The sequence below is a fragment of the Bos mutus genome, chromosome 8, assembly GCF_027580195.1.
Source record: "Bos mutus isolate GX-2022 chromosome 8, NWIPB_WYAK_1.1, whole genome shotgun sequence".
Lineage (NCBI taxonomy): Eukaryota > Metazoa > Chordata > Mammalia > Artiodactyla > Bovidae > Bos > Bos mutus.
This window is the reverse complement of record NC_091624.1, coordinates 12982819-13003267: the sequence shown is the minus strand read 5'-3', so window position 1 is coordinate 13003267 and position 20449 is coordinate 12982819. Positions and strand designations below refer to the sequence as shown.

General features: G+C 39.7%; 1 protein-coding gene across 1 annotated transcript in view; it reads right to left on the bottom strand.

Moving 5' to 3' along the window:
* Nucleotides 1-20449, bottom strand: part of SVEP1 (sushi, von Willebrand factor type A, EGF and pentraxin domain containing 1) — a 206957-nt gene that overhangs the window by 72473 nt on the left and 114035 nt on the right. The window contains exons 19-25 of the mRNA XM_070375127.1: nucleotides 10892-11053; nucleotides 10049-10140; nucleotides 8605-8701; nucleotides 6696-6809; nucleotides 5751-5864; nucleotides 4724-4925; nucleotides 202-359 (exon numbers count right to left, since the gene is read on the bottom strand). Coding sequence (XP_070231228.1) covers nucleotides 202-359; nucleotides 4724-4925; nucleotides 5751-5864; nucleotides 6696-6809; nucleotides 8605-8701; nucleotides 10049-10140; nucleotides 10892-11053 — 939 coding nt within the window. The remainder of the gene's footprint in view (nucleotides 1-201; nucleotides 360-4723; nucleotides 4926-5750; nucleotides 5865-6695; nucleotides 6810-8604; nucleotides 8702-10048; nucleotides 10141-10891; nucleotides 11054-20449) is intronic.

The window sequence follows — 20449 nt, the reverse complement described above, 5'->3', positions numbered from 1 at the left end:
CCATCACTGGGTCGGGAAGATCAGCTGGAGAAGGAAATGGCAATCCACTCCAGTACTATTGCTGGGAAAATCCCATGGACAGAGGAGCCTGGTAGGCTACACAGTCCATGGGGTCGAAAAGAGTCGGACACGACTGAGCGACTTCACTTTCACTATCACTATACTTGGTATCGTTCTTAACAACACGAAGCTCACATATACCTGTTTCACACCTGCTGCCTGAAAATCCTGGCTGACATTTACAGCTGTATGCGTTTAATTCATCCACACAGGTGGCCTGATTTTTACAGGGGTTAGACTGACATTCGTCGATGTTCAGCTCACAGTGTGTCCCCGTGAAGCCTGCTGCACACTGGCACCTGAAAGAACACACAATGTTGTGACAATCAGAAGAGCTGCAGCGAGGCGGCAGAAGCAGACTCCCGTTAGTGACAGCACCGTCTCCAAAGACTCGGGGAAGTTTAGTGCTAACGTGAGCTCTCTTGCATGTGGAATCTAAATATGCATACATGTATACATACCCACCCACAGCCTACAAAACAGACTGGTGGTTGCCAGAGGCATAGGGTGGGAAAAACGGGTGAATTGTTTTTGTTTTTCCTTTTTTTCAGTTTAACTCAATTTTAAAAAATCCTGAAATGCTGAAACTCATTTTCCACATTAAAACGGTGCTTTAACTATTACTTTTTAACGTTCATTCAAATAAACCTATTTAAGACAACTAAAAAGCCTCTTGATGAAAGTGAAAGAGGAGAGTGAAAAAGCTGGCTTAAAGCTCAACATTCAGAAAACTAAGATCATGGCATCTGGTCCCATCACTTCATGGGAAATAGATGGGGAAACAGTGGAAACCACGTCAGACTTTATTTTTCTGGGCTCCAAAATCACTGCAGATGGTGACTGCAGCCATGAAATTAAAAGACACTTACTCCTTGGAAGGAAAGTTATGACCAACTTAGATAGCATATTCAAAAACAGAGACATTACTTTGCCAACAAAGGTCCATCTAGTCAAGGCTATGGTTTTTCCTGTGGTCATGTATGGATGTGAGAGTTGGACTGTGAAGAAGGCTGAGCGCCGAAGAATTGATGGTTTTGAACTGTGGTGTTGGAGAAGACTCTTGAGAGTCCCTTGGACTGCAAGGAGATCCAACCAGTCCATTCTAAAGGAGATCAGTCCTGGGTGTTCATTGGAAGGACTGATGTTGAAGCTGAAACTCCAATACTTTGGCTGCCTCATTCGAAGAGTTGAATCATTAGAAAAGACTCTGATGCTGGGAGGGATTGGGGGCAGGAGGAAAAGGGGACGACAGAGGATGAGATGGCTGGATGGCATCACCGACTTGATGGACATGAGCTTGAGTATACTCCAGAAATTGGTGACGGACAGGGAGGCCTGGCAGGCTGTGATTCATGGGGTCGCAAAGAGTCGGACATGACTGACTGAACTGAACTGAAGACAACATGTACTTCAAATGTTGTAGTGGTAAAAATAGAGTATAAATTAGTTCTGGTTATTCACACACTGGCGATTTCTCTCACCACAAAGTGCTAGGAAAAATATAAAAAGTTCACATGCTCTTCTAAACACTTACATATGCCATGCCAAGTTGCTTTAGCTTGTTTGACTCTCTGCGACCCCATGGACTGTAGCCTGCCAGACTCCTCTGCCCATGGGATTCTCCAGGCAAGAACACTGGAGTGAGTTTCCATGCCCTCCTCCAAGGGATCTTCCTGGCCTAGGGACTGAACTCATGTCTCTTATGGTCTTCCTGCATTGGCAGGTGGGGTCTTTACTACTAACACCACCTGGGAATCCCCACATACATTAATTCAATCCTTATAATGATGAAGAATATTATTATTCCCAGTTACAATGAGTAAATCGTGGTTCTGAGAGGTTAATTTGCCTAAGTCCTCTTGATACTAAGAGGTGGTGAAGGACTTTGATCTCAATCAGGACGCCATACAGTTTCTGGGGAATGCAAGAAGCCATTTAAACTCCTCCAAATGGAAAATACATCCGATGATGTCAAATACTGACAAGAGTGTCATGAACCATGTGGCAATGTCAAAAAAAGTGGAGGGTTTGCATTTCCAGAGCCCTGTATGTCCACTTCTGGTATGAATTCTAGGAGATGACTGCCAGGTGTTCAAGGACAAATGTAATGCATGTTCACAACAGCATCATTCTGCATGTTCATGAAGAAGTGACTGGGAAAATAAACTGTGGTATAATTATCCAATAGAATACTAATTGGCAGTTGAAATGAGCAAAAGTGAAGTGAAGTGAAGTCACTCAATTGTCTCCGACTCTTTGCGACCCCATGGACCGTAGCCTAACAGGATCCTCCATCCATGGGATTTTCCAGGCAAGAATACTGGAGTGGGTTGCCATTTCCTTCTCTAGGGGATCTTCCCGACCCAGGGATCAAACTCGGGTCTCCTGCATTGTAGGCAGCCGCTTTACTGTCTGAGCCACCAGGGAAGTCCTGAGATGAGCAAACTAGAGGCAAATTACCAACCTTGATAATACAGTGTCAAAAGGAAAAACAAAATACAAAAGGATTATATATATAGTATGATACTACTTATGTAACATGTAAAACTATACTATTTATTGTTTATGAAGTCATATATGTAGTAAAGCAAAGTCTGAATGAGAAAGCTATAAACTGACTTCAAGACAGTGGTTACTGTTAGGGAAGAAGAGGAATGTGTGTGTGTGTCCCTCTATGCTTATTGGAGGGACTCCAAATCTATCTTCAGAATTTATTCTTTTTTAAATGAAAGATATGAACCAAATATAGCAAAAGGCTAAGGATTGATCACTACTGTGGTGAGTGTATAAACTTTTATTATTCTTTGTAATTTTCAGTATATCTGAAATATCTTTAATTAAAAAGCATCTGCCCAATAAATGTAGTTAATATTACTACTAGCATGTTTATATGGGGACCTCTTTGATATTGGTAATAATATAAATAAATGGTATTTGGAGGTTTAAAAGAAAATCTCAGTTGGAATTGGTGGGCATCTTTATGGAGTTCTGTGTATTTGATGGTAAACTTACTTTGGCTGAATTTCACTCATCTTTATCTGTCCATGCTTTTTTTGGGAAATACTTTAAAAACACTTGTTTTTTAAATTTTATTGAAGTATAGTTAATTTCAATTCAGTTGTTCAGTCATGTCCGACTCTTTGCGACCCCGTGAATTGCAGCACACCAGGCCTCCCTGCCCATCACCAACTCCCGGAGTTCACTCAAACTCACATCCATCGAGTCAGTGATGCCATCCAGCCATCTCATCCTCTGTCATCCCCTTCTCCTTCTGCCCCCAATCCCTCCCAGCATCAGTCTTTTCCAATGAGTCAACCCTCCTCATGAGGTGGCCAAAGTACTGGAATTACAGCTTTAGCATCATTCCTTCCAAAGAACACCCAGGACTGATCTCCTTTAGAATGGACTGGTTGGATGATTTACAATGTTGTTTTAATTTCTGATGTATATCTGTCCATGTTTGATATCATTATAGTAGTTCAGTATCTTTGTGAAACAGATTCACTTCGGTGGCAACTAGCATTCCTTTTGAAGTGGAGAGTTTGCCTTCTTCACCTTTCCTCTAGTTAGGATTTAGACAAATTTGGTATTTATCAATTGTTTTGGATGGTGGGGAGAGTTTGGAACTCGTGCTGTTCATCTGGAAATGTCTCATTGCCTATGGTTAGGTGCTATATGCCTGAAGATAAAAAAAAAAAAAAAAAAAAAAAAAACCTATGAAAAGTTGATGCTACACTAAGACCTCATTTTCACATTGAGAGTGAAAGTCTCACTGGCAAAACTGGCTCCCTATTTCTTCCAGATAGTGTCCTAGCTGTCTTGGGGGATGGTAATGGAAGGGGGCTGGGAAATATTGCAACTGAGGTAGAATTTTTTTTTAAGCTTTTAACTTTTGAAAACTTGCAGAACCAGTTGCTTACTGAAGACAGTAAAGTTCTCTAAAATTCTGCAAGCAAAGCCAGTCTGTCTTTTTGTACTGCAGAAGCCACAGATCCTGCAAGGGGAAGTGAATGGAACAGAGCAGACTTGGTAGTGATTAAAAAAAAAGTGTTGGTTTTCAAACCACTTTCTACTGGTACCCCAGTAAGACCTGTCTTAGGAAGCCAGTCTTTCTCCTTCAAAACACCACTATTTTCAACCACAAAAGCTTAGCTTTAATTTCTTGTTTACACTCTGATTTCCCTGGAAATAAGGGACACTAAACTAAAAAAAAGTTTGAAAACCATGGTCATAGAATGGCTCTGTGACAGCAGAACTGCACTATTCCTTCTGATTTTAGTTGGTGGGAAAACTCCAGCTAAAATATAAAACATTAAAAACTGGGTTTTGAATAGTGATTCTGCATTTGCTTTTGAATATATGTCCTTCCTTTTATCTTTTATGACTTCCCAAGTATAGAACAGTGGTTTCAAAGTCTGGCTGTGCTTCAGAAACACAGGAGAACTTAAAACATACAGATTGTCTATTACAAAATTACAGACTTTACCCAAGAGGTAGGAAATCAGAACATCAGGTGGTAGTCAGATTCTACCATAGCTTATCCTTGGGCTAGGATTTGGGAACGGCTGGCCTGGGATTCAAAGTAATACTCTGTAAAGACGGCAGAATGACTGAACAGTTAAGATAATAAAAACAGCGAAAAGAGCCAGGCTTAGTCTATTACCTGAAGCCATTGGCACCGTCCTTGCAGGTAGCTCCATTTTTGCATGGTTGGCTGAGACACTCATCCATGTTTATGTCACACCGGGTGCCCAAAAATCCAGGTGGGCATTTGCACAAGAACCCCCCAAGCTGATCTTCACAGACTGCGTTATTTAAACATGGGCTTGACTGGCATTCATTGACTTCTGTTTCACAGTGTAGGCCTGGGGATGGATGAGGATGAGAGACAGCCCAAAGGTTAACCCCTTTGGAAAACTGGAATCAAGATGAGGACTCCTTGGAGGATGCTGCTTCGAAAGGATGAAATGGAGGCTGTGGAGCCACTGGGAGACCAAACAGGTTTGGGACCTATTCTTAAAGAAGCTCTGGCTTTTCTAAATCATTTTAGGACTGTATTTTTGATAATCTGCTCTTTTAACCTTACCTTTTTCTGGAACTAACATTAGCAATGGACGCCTAATTGAGAAAATGTTTAAACAAAAATGAAACTAGCACATATAGTCCAAAATGTTCATCTGTATCTTTGATCTTGCCTCTTTCTGTCACTGATCATTTTCTGTTTTGGACTTATTCTTTACCAGTTATATATGTGTGTTTGTGTATATATAATATATAATATATATGATAATATATATATATATACACACATACACATTCTATTATTTAGCATTCACTTATAATAACATTTTATCATCTCCAGTTACTTCTTGAGTGTTTATCTTAGCATATAAACTCAAGTCTTCTCTTTCTGTCCCTACATATACATATATACACACACATGCACAAGAACATATTACTTTTTCTGAATTGCTTTAGTCAATTTTAGACCTGATGCTCTTTTACCTCTAAGTAGTTCAGTGTGAATTTCCTCAAAAATAAGGACTTTCCCTTATAAAATCATGGTGCAGTTATAAAATCAGATAATTAACATTAACTTATATAATGTCACTTGTATAACAGTAAATATCATGATTTGTGAGGCTTTACGGAACTCTTTAAGACAACTAGGAAGAACGGAAACATTTTACCCATGTATCCTTTCACACATGTGCAGTGATAACCAGCCAGGCCATCAACGCAAGTTCCTTTATTTAAACAAGGACTGGAGATGCACTCATTTACATTGTCTTCACACAGCTGACCTGTAAAGAATCACAGAATATTTGCGCTTGAGAAAACTGAAAGGAATTTAAGACTAATAGTTTCAAGCAAGTTGTTCAGGTGTAAGAGCAGAGAAATTGGAAATCAAGGCTAATGTTTATGGAAAAAAATATGCTCTTTGCCAAATATTTGCTGAATAATATCCCAATACATGTTATATATAGGGCTTCCCAGGTGGTGCTAGTGGTAAACAACCTGTCTGCCAATTCAGAAGACACAATGAGATGTGGGTTGGATCCCTTCCCTCTAGGAAGATCCCCTGGAGAAGGGCATGGCAAGCCAGTCCAATATTCTTGTCTGCAGAATCCCATGGACAGAGAAGCCGGGTGGGCTACAGTCTACAGGGTCACAAAGAGTCAGACACAACTGAAGCGACATAGCATTGAAGGATATCTACCTACCTACCTACCTCACATTTTCTTTATCCATTCATCTCTTGATATATACTTAGCTTGTTTCCATATCTTGGCCATTGGCTATTGTGAATAATGCTGCAATGAACATGGAAGTACAGATATCTCTTTGAGATAGTGATTTCATTTCTTTGAATGGATACCCAGAAGAGGGACTGTTGGATTGTATGGTAATTCTATTTCCAATTTTTTGAGGAACCTCCATGCTGTTTTCCACCATGGCTGAAGCAATTTACATTCCCACCAAGAGTGCACAATAGTCCTCTTTTCTTCATGGACTCACTAGCACTGTTATCTCTTACCTTTTGATGATAGCCATTCTAACAGGTGTGAAATGGTAACTCATTATTTTAAGGTTTCAAAGGTTTATATTGTAAGAATGAGACACTCTTTCCTTACCTGTATAACCAGATGGGCATTCACAAATGAATTCTCCAACTCGGTCTTTACAAATTCCATTGTTGTGGCAGGGCAGTGAGCTGCATTCATCAATGTCTATCTCACATTTTAAGCCTAAAATGCAAACACTGAAGGTCAATCAAAGAGAGGATGAACAGAAACAGAACCATCCTTTAAAGGTAATTATCACAATAACCTGAATTTATAGGGAGTGGCAGTGATGAAGAAAAAGGAAGTATGTTAGGAATTACCATCTAATTAAGCATTTCATAAAGGTATTACCTCTTTCTAAATAGATTTAAGCTATCCTTACAAGGATACATAAAAGACAGCAAAAGATCCCAAGTCAGAAGTAGAGGGGAAAGAGGGAAATCTGGAAGCATAAAATGGAGCCAGGAATTAGTTTGATTCCAAAGTCAAAAGTAGAAAGTCACATGTACTTGTTACCAAGGCCACTGGCTGAGGAATGGGGGTGGTGCTAAATCCTGCCAGATCTCAACTCATATGCCAGGTGTCCTAGAATAGGGTTTATCTTCTCATAGGGTACACACAGTCCTTCTATGGACTAATTCTGCTGAAATCCATGTTCTTCTACACAAGGAGGTCTCACAGAATGGTGACCAATAGCATCAGTAATCCCCTGGGAATGTGACAGAAATGCCACAGTCTGTGTTTTAGGAAATCCTCCAGATGATTCTAATGAACACCAAAATTTGAGAATCACTGTCCTATACTATGCTTTTCTCAACCACCTCTCATTTATAAAATTATAGGACAAGATTATTATTTCTTATGAAGTGTTGGGACAAAAATTCTTATAAAAATTGAAACATACACACACATACATGTGTGCACATGTTGAAATAAGTGGAAGGACAATATTCTGTATTTTGTCTTCCAACTTCTCTTTTGTGGTGAATTCTTTTATCTAAATACCACTTTTCTCATTAAAATACTTCATGTTGGTGACACAAAACTCAAAAGGAAAAACTGCATTTCTAGAAGAAAACAGGAAATTATTTTAAATGAACTGCAACATTTAACGTATAGTTCATTTCTCCTCAAAAAAACTATCTTTCTGTACTGAACTGGAATTTGAACCAAGCTGCAAGAAAACACAATTCTTACATAATTCCTACATAATCAAGTTCAAAGCCATACTGTTTTCCTAAGCACAGCTTGCATAAAAATAGAAATAAACAACACATCATGGCCATAAGAACTTCCATTCGTGTGAAACAAATGACAGAAATGAGTTTGTTTAAAAATGTTTATGCTAGACAATCTGTTCTAGGTTGAGTGTCATGCATTTGATTTGTGTTAGAATGCAACCTTGGACATGACCTCTGGAACCGTATTCAAATTTAAATCATAAGTTATGATGTGATTTTTTCACAGAGAAGCTGATTTATTCTTCCTCCAAAATATGCAAAGAAAATTGTCATTTGTAAGATCTGTATACTTTTTTCACATATTGGTTTGTCTTGTTCAACCAAATTTTTGTGCATCATTCATTATCTTTTTAAGGTTTTTTTTTTTATGCAGACCATTTTTTTTAAATTTTATTTTATTTTTAAACTTTACATAATTGTATTAGTTTTGCCAAATATCAAAATGAATCCGCCACAGACCATTTTTAAAGTCTTTATTATATTTGTTATAATAGTACTTCTGTACTGTGTTTTGGTTTTTTGGCTACAAGTTACGTGAGATCTTTAGCTTCCCAACCAGGGATCAAACCTGTACCCCCCGCATTTTTGAAAGTGAAATCTTAATCACTAGATTGCCAGGGAAGTCCCCAGTCTAAGGTATCTTGTGGCATTCATTTTTAAAGTTTCAAAGTTTGATACTTGAAGTTACAATGATGCAGTATGAAAGATACATGAAAATTTGCATTCCTCTGTGTTACCTGTATATCCAGGCAGACAGACACACACATAACCACGGCCCAGCTGCTGGCAGGTTCCACCATTGTAGCAAGGGTTTAAGAAACATTCATGGAAAACCTGTGAAAAGAAAATTTATCAGAGACAAGTTCATTTCAAAGCAATTCTGAGTAGGGAGTTAAAAGATTTACAGCATTAGCTGGTTCCTATTTCCAAGTGAGTCCAGCAGGATGGCTGCCTGCATAACATTGGTACCTGCCATGCTGCTGCTGCTGCTGCTGCTGCTGCTAAGTCACTTCAGTCACCAGGCTCCCCCGTCCCTGGGATTCTCCAGGCAAGAACACTGGAGTGGGTTGCCATTTCCTTCTCCAATGCATGAAAGTGAAAGTGAAGTTGCTCAGTTGTGTCCGACTCCTAGCAACCCCATGGACTGCAGCCCACCAGGCCCCTCCGTCCTTGGGATTTTACAGGCAAGAGTACTGGAGTGGGTTTCCATTGCCTTCTCTGATACCTGCCATATATGGGCACAAATACTACATATTATTCTTGAGTGATGCTCTGCTAAACCCAGGCAGTGTCACTCAATGCTGGTTGCATGTTAGACCTCATTTAAGGCATTTAAAAAGTTTACTAAGGACGGGTCCCAACCCAGACCAGCTAAATCAGGAATCTCTGGAAGTTATATCTGCACATCATTATTTTAAAAAGTTAGCCAGTGGATTCTAATATGTCTCCCGAGGTAATAGTCATGTCTTTAGAGGTTCTATGTCCATTAGGCTCAGTTTCAATCTTCATTTATGAAGCCCTTACAAGTGAGAATGTTTGGAAGCAGGAAGTTAAAATAAGAAATATAACTTCATTATCCTCCTAAAAAATACTTAAAACCTAGGAATTTATTATGACATTGGGCAAGGTGCATTCAGATTAATGGCTGAATCACTCTAAATAATTGGTCTTAACTAGTTTTTAAAACAAATGGAGAACAATTATGTTTATGAGTTATGTTTCTTAATTTTTAAAACAGTCACAACTTTTCTCCAATAAATGATTCCCCCCCATTCCCACTGGCAAAAAATTTAAATATCTTTCATGGAAGTTGAGTAACTTGTCTTGCTAATCAGAAACGGCCTTTGGCTAATCCCAACATGCTTACTCAAATGATGGGTTATGCTCATGGTACATGTTAATTATTAGCAAATTAAAAGACTCTCCACATCCACAATTCTCTACACCAGACATCGCAGGGAAACATTCCAATTTCTGGTACTTAGGACTTCTAATGGTGCATTCTTGGAAAGTTCCTATTATAAGTCATAAGCAAATGCAATTACTCATTGATAATATTCATGACCCTTGATTAGTTGAAATTTCAAGTCTGGTAGTTTTCCTCTGTGTGACATGTATAATGAGAAATTGTTTTTCAAGCACTCCATTAGAGAAAATTTTACAAATACAAAGTAGACTTGCCTGACTGCTGACTTCATACTTCTTTTTGACATGTCCAGGAGAAGCAAGAAGCACTGCACTTTCCTCTGCTGCTGAGAAAGTTGAACTAAAGCCTAACAAAGTTAAAGGGAAAATATCTGAGAAACGTATTTGGTGTAGTAGATATTGCCAATTAAGTGCATTCTATTTTTTCCTTTTTCTTTTTTAATTGAAGTATAGTTGTCTTACAATGTTGCGCTAATTTTTGCTGGGAAGCAAAGTGGTTCAGTTTATATATGTATATATATATATATATATGTATATATAAAAGTGAATATGTATGTAACTTAACATATTTTTTATAGATGTGTTTTTTATTCTTTTCCATTATGGTTTATCATAGGATTCTGAATATACAGTCCCATGTGCTATACAATAGGACCTTGCTGTTTATCCATTCTATATACACGAGCTTCTCTCTTCTACTCCCAACTTCCCACTCCATTCCTCCCTCCACCCCCTCCCCCTGGGCAACCACAGTCTGTTCTCTACGAATAGACTCTATTCAAATGCCACGGTCATGATTTTGCTTCTCAGAGTCAGTAAAGCCACATATATTTTCCTTTAGTCATATAAAAAGACAGAACATAAGAGACAGATGGGATATGTCATTAAATTCTAGACTCTTAGAAATTTGGAGGTTATGAAGTTCGCCATTCCCAGAGTGAAGAATCTGAGTCATTGTCATCAAAAACCCCTTCAAAAGGACAGCTTACATCCAGACACCCAAAGGCACTGAACATATAACAGTCACAATTAAAGTTACTGCAGAAATAAAACTCTCCTATACAGGATAACGTGAAGAATGAAGGAGTATCATCTTACTGGAACAATCTGTGATGGATCTGGCACCCGTGATGGTTGTAGTTCCATAAAAGGGACACGATAAACAGAAGGACTTCCCTGGATTGGGTTGGTAGTAGTCTTGGGGACATGGATAACAGGGCATTAACCCAGAACGAGAGAATTCTCCCACTGGACAAGGCACTGCAAAAGAAAGAAAAAATCATTTGTGCTTATAAAGCAGTATACCCTACCTTCTAAAAGAAGTGCATTAACCTTTGGTTATAAGAAAGCTATCACATTGGTGATATTTTCTCTTGCACGTATTTAATACCCAGATCATTAAGTAATACTCAGACCACTTAAGTAAATATTTTGTTGCTTCCTTCCCATCTTTAACAATACACATTAACTTAATAAAAATCAGAATTGGTCATATAATATTGTACTCTGATTTTTTCACTTTATATCACAAGTAAACCATTCCCCAAATCATTAAATAACATGATGTTTAATAAATGAAACATATTACATCTCACTGGCAGACCATAATTGTTCTCATATTTACTCTACTACTGAACAATTAGTTATTTCTACTAGTTCTACTCGTTTCTAATATTATAAACAATGCTGACATGAAATTTTCTATACAAATTTTTTTATATAACTCTGATTATTTCCTTGGGATAACACTTGCCTTTAGTTAAAGCTAAAGATATGAAAATCTAAAGCCATAAATATATCATGCCTGAATCATTCAGTTCAGTTCAGTCACTCAGTCATGTCCGACTCTTTGCGACCCCATGAATCACAGCACGCCAGGCCTCCCTGTCCATCACCAACTCCCGGAGTTCAAACTCACGTCCATTGAGTCGGTGATGCCACCCAGCCATCTCATCCTCTGTTACCCCCTTCTCCTCCTGCCCCCAATCCCTCCCAGCATCAGAGTCTTTTCCAATGAGTCAACTCTTCGCATGAGGTGGCCAAAGTACTGGAGTTTCAGCTTTAGCATCATTCCTTCCAAAGAAATCCCAGGGCTGATCTCCTTCAGAATGGACTGGTTGGATCTCCTTGCAGTCCAAGGGATGCTCAAGAGTCTTCTCCAACACCACAGCTCAAAAGCATCAATTCTTCAGCGCTCAGCCTTCTTCACAGTCCAACTCTCACATCCATACATGACCACTGGAAAAACCATAGCCTTGACTAGACAGACCTTTGTTGGCAAAGTAATGTCTCTGCTTTTGAATATGCTATCTATGTTGGTCATAACTTTTCTTCCAAGGAGTAAGTGTCTTTTAATTTCATGGCTGCAGTCACCATCTGCCTGAATCATTAAAAAAATTTACTTTACAGCCCCTCGACAGTGTATGAAATTATCCTTCTCATTGCATGCTCATCAGCATTGAAAATGATACCTTTTTTCTATTTGAAGGTAAAAATGGAACTGCTCTGTTAATTTGCATTTTCATGATATATGAAGTTGTATTTTTAAGTTTATCTGAAATGGTTATTGCTCTTATATAGTTGTCCATTATGTATTGGGGGGTCTTTTATTTTAAAACCTTTTAATGTTATTTTGTGTTTAAAATGCTTTTCATATATTACATGCAGTTGAATATTGTCATTTAACCAAGTTTGAAATTCTCTTGCAAATATTTGGTGGAATATGAGAAAAGAGCCCTGGGCTTCCCTGGTGGCTCAGTGGTAAAGAATCTGCCTACCAGTGTAGAAGAAGGAGTTTGATCTCTGGTTTGGGACTATCCCACAAGCCGCAGAGCAACTAAACCCATGCACCACATCTATTAAGACAGTGCTCTAGAGCCCAGGAGCCACAACTACTGAAGCCCATGCGCCCTAGAGCCTGTGCTCTGCAACGAGAAGACCCAGCAATGAGAAGCCCAAGCGTCACAACTAGAGAACAGTCCCCGCTCACCGCAACTAGAGAAAAGCCCAGAGAAGCAACAGAGACCCAGCACAGCCAAAAAGCAATTAGATAAATAAATAAAATGAAAAAGAGAAGAGCTCCAAACATAACATGGATTTCCGTAAATAAATTTTGGTTACATTTGGCAGAGGGGCAGTGAGGTAGATTATCCATGACTAAATCTGTGGGTTGGGGTTTTAGACAATGATCCAAAGACAAATTCAGGTGGAGTGTGTGACCTGGAGTCATTTGGGTGAGCCCGAAAGTCATGACAAGCTGAGAAAACTACTAGAACTATTAGGATCCAACTGTATAAAATTAGGCATGGAAGATAGAACACAGGAAAACAGCTACTCAGTGTATCAGCATACTTACCCTTTAGGTCTTGGATTCTTGATAATAAAAATTAGTTTAGCAGAAATAATTACCAAAGAGGTTGAAAGATTTAAAGATACACTTGAGGCTCAAGGAAGCAGGATACTCCAAGTGGTGGCATCCCTTCATCAGTAGGACAATAAACATGAAATAAATGACAACACGTCTGTCATAATCTCAAGATGCTTAGATCAAATGTTTTAAGCAAAAACAGCCAGCCAAATCTTTTGCAAAAGATCTCCAACTGACAAAACTCAGGAGTTGAATCAATAGATGGCAGAAGATAACATAGATATTAATGCATATTTAGAAAAAACGTTCTGGTGGCTACATTTGCTGCGTTCAAGAAAAGTTTTAAACTCTAAGTATCTTGGTTTCACCAAGAATAAAATAATCTACTCTGTTACTGCTGCTGCTGCTGCTGCTGCTGCTAAGGCGCTTCAGTCATGTCCGACTCTGTGTGACCGCATAGACGGCAGCCCACCAGGCTCCTGTGCCTGGGATTCTCCAGGCAAGAACACTGGAGTGGGTTGCCATTTCCTTCTCCAATGCATGAAAGTGAAAAGTGAAAGTGAAGTTGCTCGGTCGTGTCCGACTCTTAGCGACCCCTTGGACTGCAGCCCACCAGGCTCCTCCGTCCCTGGGATTTTCCAGACAAGAGTACTGGAATGGGTTGCCATTTCCTTCTCCAGTGCATGAAAGTGAAAAGTGAAAGTGAAGTTGCTCGGTCGTGTCTGACTCTTAGTGACCCCTTGGACTGCAGCCCACCAGGTTCCTCCGTCCACGGGATTTTCCAGGCAACAGAACTGGAGTGGGAGAGGTAACTGAACTTACAGGAGTTTATAATACGTTTCCTGATTCTCAAATTTCCAAAAATTATTGCCTATTTAGAAGAGGTATTAATACTTTCCAAAAGCTAACTATTAATAGTTAACTGAAAGCATAAATGTTCCACTGATAAAAGTATAAATTTTCTGTTTGAAAAGACATCTATGAATATGTATCATATGCTAGAAATATAAATGTTACCTGTAAAACTCAAGATACTATAGTGAATTAAACTACTTTTTTCATATATTTTTTTCAGTACAACCTCACCTTTAAAAAGAAAAAAAGACTGTGCCCTAAAACCTGGCAGAATTATACTGTCAGCTGTAGTACATAATTATACTATATTAGCCAACAATTATACTAAGACATAATAATAATAAAATCTTAAGATGAAAAAATCCATAAGCCAGTTGTCATCTCAAAACAGCAGACATAGTACTGTGATGTCTATTCTTTGCTTTTTGATCTAGAAAGTGCAAAATAAACTTTCACGTGGAAATTAGTTTAAATTACCTTCCAAGGGCAAACAGTTGTCATCACAAATGTACTTTCCAAGATTGGATAATCAGCATTTAATATATAATTTATATATGTAGTTCGTACATACACACGTACACATGTGGTGCTAGTGGTAAAGAACCCGCCTGCCAATGCAGGAGATGTAAGAGATGTGGGTTCGATCCCTGGGTAGGGAAGATCGCCTGGAGGAGGATGTGGCCGCCCACTCCAGTATTCTTGCCTGGAGAAGCCCATGGACAGAGGAACCAGGCAAGCTGCAGTGCAAAGGGTTGCAAAGAGTCAGACACGACTAAAGTGACTTAACACGCACTCATACAACATATGAATGTATAACATACATATATACATAATAATAGCACTATCTACTACAGTATTAAATACACAGACACGACACATACACGACACAGTTCCCAATGGATTAACATCACAAGGAAAAAGGGGAGAAGTTTTTGATTTGAATCTTGGACAAAGAAACCATATGGTTTCTTTTTTTTAATTTTATTTTATTTTTAAACTTTACAATATTGTATTAGTTTTGCCAAATATCGAAATGAATCCGCCACAGGTATACATGTGTTCCCCATTCTGAACCTTCCTCCCTCCTCCCTCCCCATACCATCCCTCTGGGTCGTCCCAGTGCACCAGCCCCAAGCATCCAGTATCGTGCATCGAACCTGGACTGGCAACTCGTTTTCATACATGATATTATACATGTTTCATTGCCATTCTCATCAAGAAAAATGAAACAAAATCTTTCTCACCTCTTTTATTGTAGAGAAGGGGAAAAATATTTAAATATGCCCAAAGTGATATAAAAATAGAATTAAAAAATAGAGCATTAAAATGAACAGGGAAAAATGTAACCCCACAGGCCTGTCCCGTGATGGTATAAAAGGAAAAATATAGTCTTGGAGATACTGGTTTCTGATGACAAAGCCAGAAGTCAAAGCTTCTCATTCTGAGCCTCCTTTTAACTTCATCCTAGATGGTCAAGGTAAGAAGTGTTGTTATCTTGTTCCATAAATAATTTTTCCTTCTATTGGCACCATATGTAAACAACATGAACCAAAAGCCATTTGTGGGACTTATTATTTTGGTAAAAATCATTTTTAAAAAACTGAAAAACTTCAGACTCTTATAACCAAGACTCAAGACTGTTAACCAAGGACTCAAGACTGTTTAATATCCTGCTGCTGGTAAGTCACTTCAGTCGTGTCCGACTCTGTGCGACCCCATAGACGGCAGCCCACCAGGCTCCCCAATCCCTGGGATTCTCAAGGCAAGAACACTGGAGTGGGTTGCCATTTCCCTCTCCAATGCATGAAAGCGAAAATTGAAAGTGAAGTCGCTCAGTCGTGTCCGACCCTCAGCGACCCCATGGACTGCAGCCTTCCAGGCTCCTCCGTCCGTGGGACTCTCCAGGCAAGAGTATCCTAATACATGATAATAGATGAAGTGTATAAAGAATATTACATTATACTAACATAGTTATATTTGTTCTTCTTTAGTAGCTAAGTCCAGAGAAGGTGATGGCACCCCACTCCAGCACTCTTGCCTGGAAAATCCCATGGGCGGAGGAGCCTGGTGGGTTGCAGTCCATGGGGTCGCTAAGAGTCAGACACGACTGAGCGACTTCACTTTCACTTTTCACTTTTATGCACTGGAGAAGGAAATGGCAACCCACTCCAATGTTCTTGCCTGGAGAATCCCAGGGATGAGGGAGCCTGGTGGGCTGCCGTCTATGGGGTGGCACAGAGTCAGACACGACTGAAGCGACTTAGCAGCAGTAGCTAAGTCGTGTCTGACTCTCTTTGTAACTGCATGGGCTGTAGCCTCCTTGGCTTCTCTGGCTATGGGATTCTCCCAGGCAAGAATACTGGAGTGGGTTGCCATTTCATTCTCCAGGGGATCTTCCTGACCCAGGGATTGAAGCCAGGTCTCCTGCATGGCAGGCAGATTCTTCACCACTGAGGTACTTAGAAAGCCCAACATAGTAATATACTTAAATATAATTGCTATATTTATTAACGATATTTTAAGTTCAGTTCAGTTGCTCAGTCGTGTCCAACTGTTTGCGACCCCATAAACCCCAGCACGCCAGGCCTCCCTGTCTATCACCAACTCCCGGAGTCCACCCAAACCCATCTCCATTGAGTCGGTGATGCCATCCAACCATCTCATCCTCTGTTGTCCCCTTCTCCTCCTGCCCTCAGTCTTTCCCAGCATCAGGGTCTTTTCAAATGAGTCAGCTCTTCGCATCAGATGGCCAAAGGATTGGAGTTTCAGCTTCAACATCAGTCCTTCCAGTGAACACCCAGAACTGATCTCCTCTAGGATGGACTGGTTGGATCTCCTTGCAGTCCAAGGGACTCTCGAGAGTCTTCTCCAGCACCAGAGTTTGAAAGCATCAATTCTTCGGTGCTCAGCCTTCTTTATGGTCCAACTCTTCCATCTGTACATGACTGCTGGAAAACCATAGTCTTGACTAGACGGACCTTTGTTGACAAAGTGATGTCTCTGCTTTTGAATATGCTGTCTAGGTTGGTCATAACTTTCCTTCCAAGGAGCAAGCGTCTTTTTAATTTCATGGCTGCAATCACCATCTGCAGTGATTTTGGAGCCCAGAGAAATAAAGTCAGCCATTGTTTCCACTGTTTCCCCATCTATTTCCCATGAAGTGATGGGACCGGATGCCATGATCTTAGTTTTCTGAATGTTGAGCTTTAAGCCAACACTTTCACTGTCCTCTTTCACTTTCATCAAGAGGCCCTTTAGAGCTTCACTTTCTGCCATAAGGGTAGTGTCATTTGCATATTTGAAGTTACTGATGTTTCTCCTGGCAATCTTGATTCCAGCTGGTGCTTCTTCCAGCCAGCCTTTCTCATGACGTACTCTGCATATAAGTTAAATAAGCAGTGTGACAATATACAGCCTTGACGTACTCCTTTTCCTATTTGGAACCAGTCTGTTGTTCCATGTCTAGTTCTAACTGTTGCTTCCTGACTTGCATATAGGTTTCTCAAGAGGCAGATCAGGTGGTCTGGTATTCCCATCTCTTTCAGAATTTTCCACAGTTTATTGTGATCCACACAGTCAAAGGCTTTGGCATAGTCAATAAAGCAGAAATACATGTTTTTCTGGAACTCTCTTGCTTTTTCGATGATCCAGCGGATGTTTGCAATTTGATCTCTGGTTCCTCTGCATTTTCTAAAACCAGCTTGAACATCTGGAAGTTCATGGTTCACGTATTGCTGAAGCCTGGCTTGGAGAATTTTGAGCATTACTTTACTAGTGTGTGAGATGAGTGCAACTGTGCGGTAGTTTGAGCATTCTTTGGCATTGCCTTTCTTTGGGATTGGAATGAAAACTGAACTTTTCCAGTCCTGTGGCCACTGCTGAGTTTTCCAAATTTGCTGGCATATTGAGTGCAGCACTTTCACAGCATCATCTTTCAGGATTTGAAATAGCTCAACTGGAATTCCATCACCTCCACGAGCTTTGTTCGTAGTGATGCTTCCTAAGGCCCATTTGACTTCACATTCCAGGATGTTTGGCTCTAGGTGAGTAATCACACCATTGTGATTATCTGGGTCATGAAGATCTTTTTTGTACAGTTCTTCTACATATTCTTGCCACCTCTTCTTAATATCTTCTGCTTCTGTTAGGTCGCTACCATTTCTGTCCTTTATTGAGCCCATCTTTGCATGAAATGTTCCCTTGGTATCTCTGATTTTCTTGAAGGGATCTCTAGGCTTTCCCATTCTGTTGTTTTCCTCTATTTCTTTGCATTGATCGCTGAGGAAGGCTTTCTTATCTGTCCTTGCTATTCTTTGGAACTCTGCCTTCAAATGGGTATATCTTCCCTTTTCTCCTTTGCTTTTTGTATCCCGTCTTTTCATAGCTATTTGTAAGGCCTCCTCAGACAGCCATTTTGCTTTTTTGCATTTCTTTTTCTTGGGGATGGTCTTGATTGCTGTCTTCAGCAGTGTCACAGCAATGTCACAGCAATGTCACAAACCCTCCATCCATAGTTCATCAGGCACTCTGTCTATCAGATCTAGTCCCTTAAATCTATTTCTCACTTCTACTGTATAGTCATAAGGGATTTGATTTAGGTCATACATGAATGGTCTAGTGGTTTTCCCCACTTTCTTCAATTTCAGTCTGAATTTGGCAATAAGGAGTTCATAATCTGAGCCATAGTCAGCTCCTAGTCTTGTTTTTGCTGACTGTATAGAGCTTCTCCATCTTTGGCTGCAAAGAATATAATCAGATTTTGGTGTTGACCATCTGGTGATGTCCATGTGTAGTCTTCTCTTGTGTTGTTGGAAGAGGGTGTTTGCTATGACCAGTGCATTCTCTTCGCAAAACTCTATTAGTCTTTGCCCTGCTTCATTCCGTATTCCAAGGCCAAATTTGCTTGTTACTCCAGGTGTTTCTTGACTTCCTACTTTTGCATTCCAGTCTCCTATAATGAAAAGGACATCTTTTTTGGGTGTTAGTTCTAGAAGGTCTTGTAGGTCTTCATAGAACCGTTAACTTCAGCTTCTTCAGCAATACTGGTCAGGGCATAGACTTGGATTACTGTGATATTGAATGCTTTGCCTTGGAAACAGACAGAGATCATTCTGTCATTTTTGAGACTGCATCCAAGTACTGCATTTCAGACTCTTCTGTTGACTATGATGGCTACTCCATTTCTTCTAAGGGATTCCTGCCCACAGTAGTAGATATAATGGTCATCTGAGTTAAATTCACCCCTGCAGTCCATCTTAGTTTGCTGATTCCTAGAATGTTGACATTCACTCTTGCCATCTCCTGTTTGACCACTTCCAATTTGCCTTGATTCATGGACCTGACATTCCAGGTTCCTATGCAATATTGCTCTTTTCAGCATCGAATCTTGCTTCTATCACCAGTCCCATCCACAACTGGGTGTTGTTTTTGCTTTGGCTCCATCCCTTCATTCTTTCTGGAGTTATTTGTCCACTGATCTCCAGTAGCATATTTTAAGTTCAAAGGCTAAATAATGCAAAAAGTGATACATCAGTAAAAAATAAGGTAAACTGTACAACATGCCCATAAAAATAAAGCAGTACAGAAAGAAAGAGAAAAGAGGAAAAGGAGAGAAAGAAGGGGCGGGGAGAAAGGGGGTTGATTGAAAACTACAGAAATGTATATGAGGGGCTATTCTACAATTCACACACACTTAAAGTAAAAACAAAATGGTGCTTATCCAGCACTGTAGGGGAGAGTGTCATTACCAATTACTACTGATTTTCCACTCACGACAAGTAGAATGTGGTTAAACATATGCTAGGAATATTAGAAATAGAGCAGTTACCAGAAGTTTAAAGATTTTCTGGGAATTACAATTTCTTAAGTGCGGCAATTTGGTATTAGAAAACCTCAAGGCTTATTCGGAAACTTCAAGGAAAAAATTGTCAAATATGAACTTATTTTACTGTAAAAGTCCTAGTTGGCTTTTGCATTTGGAGGGAGGGAGGAAGGGAAAGAGAGAAGACTTATTTTTCTTGCAGATTTTCTTCCAAAGTTAGACTGTATACTGACAAAATAAGAGAGTCTTTGGTAGCTCTCTTTCAACCATAATGTGAGGTTTTGTTGGATTTTTAATTAAAAAAAAAAATCCACAGCTGGTATTACACAACACACATGGTTTATGAGTTTCAACTAGTTCCTAGCTAACCTTTCTTCTCATTTCTTCAGTGAAGCATTAGGTTGATGAACACTACTTGCCCAGTTCCTCATGTCTAAGAGGCTTTCATCCACTGTGATTCTGGTTCTGAGATTCAAACAGATGCAGCATATATAACATATATTTAGGGTAGCACTTAACTTACAGGGACTACAACTCCCAGAACACAATGCTGGACATCTCCTGCCCCCTCCCCACATCTACACTCAAAACATCCTAAGTATTTTCCAGGAAT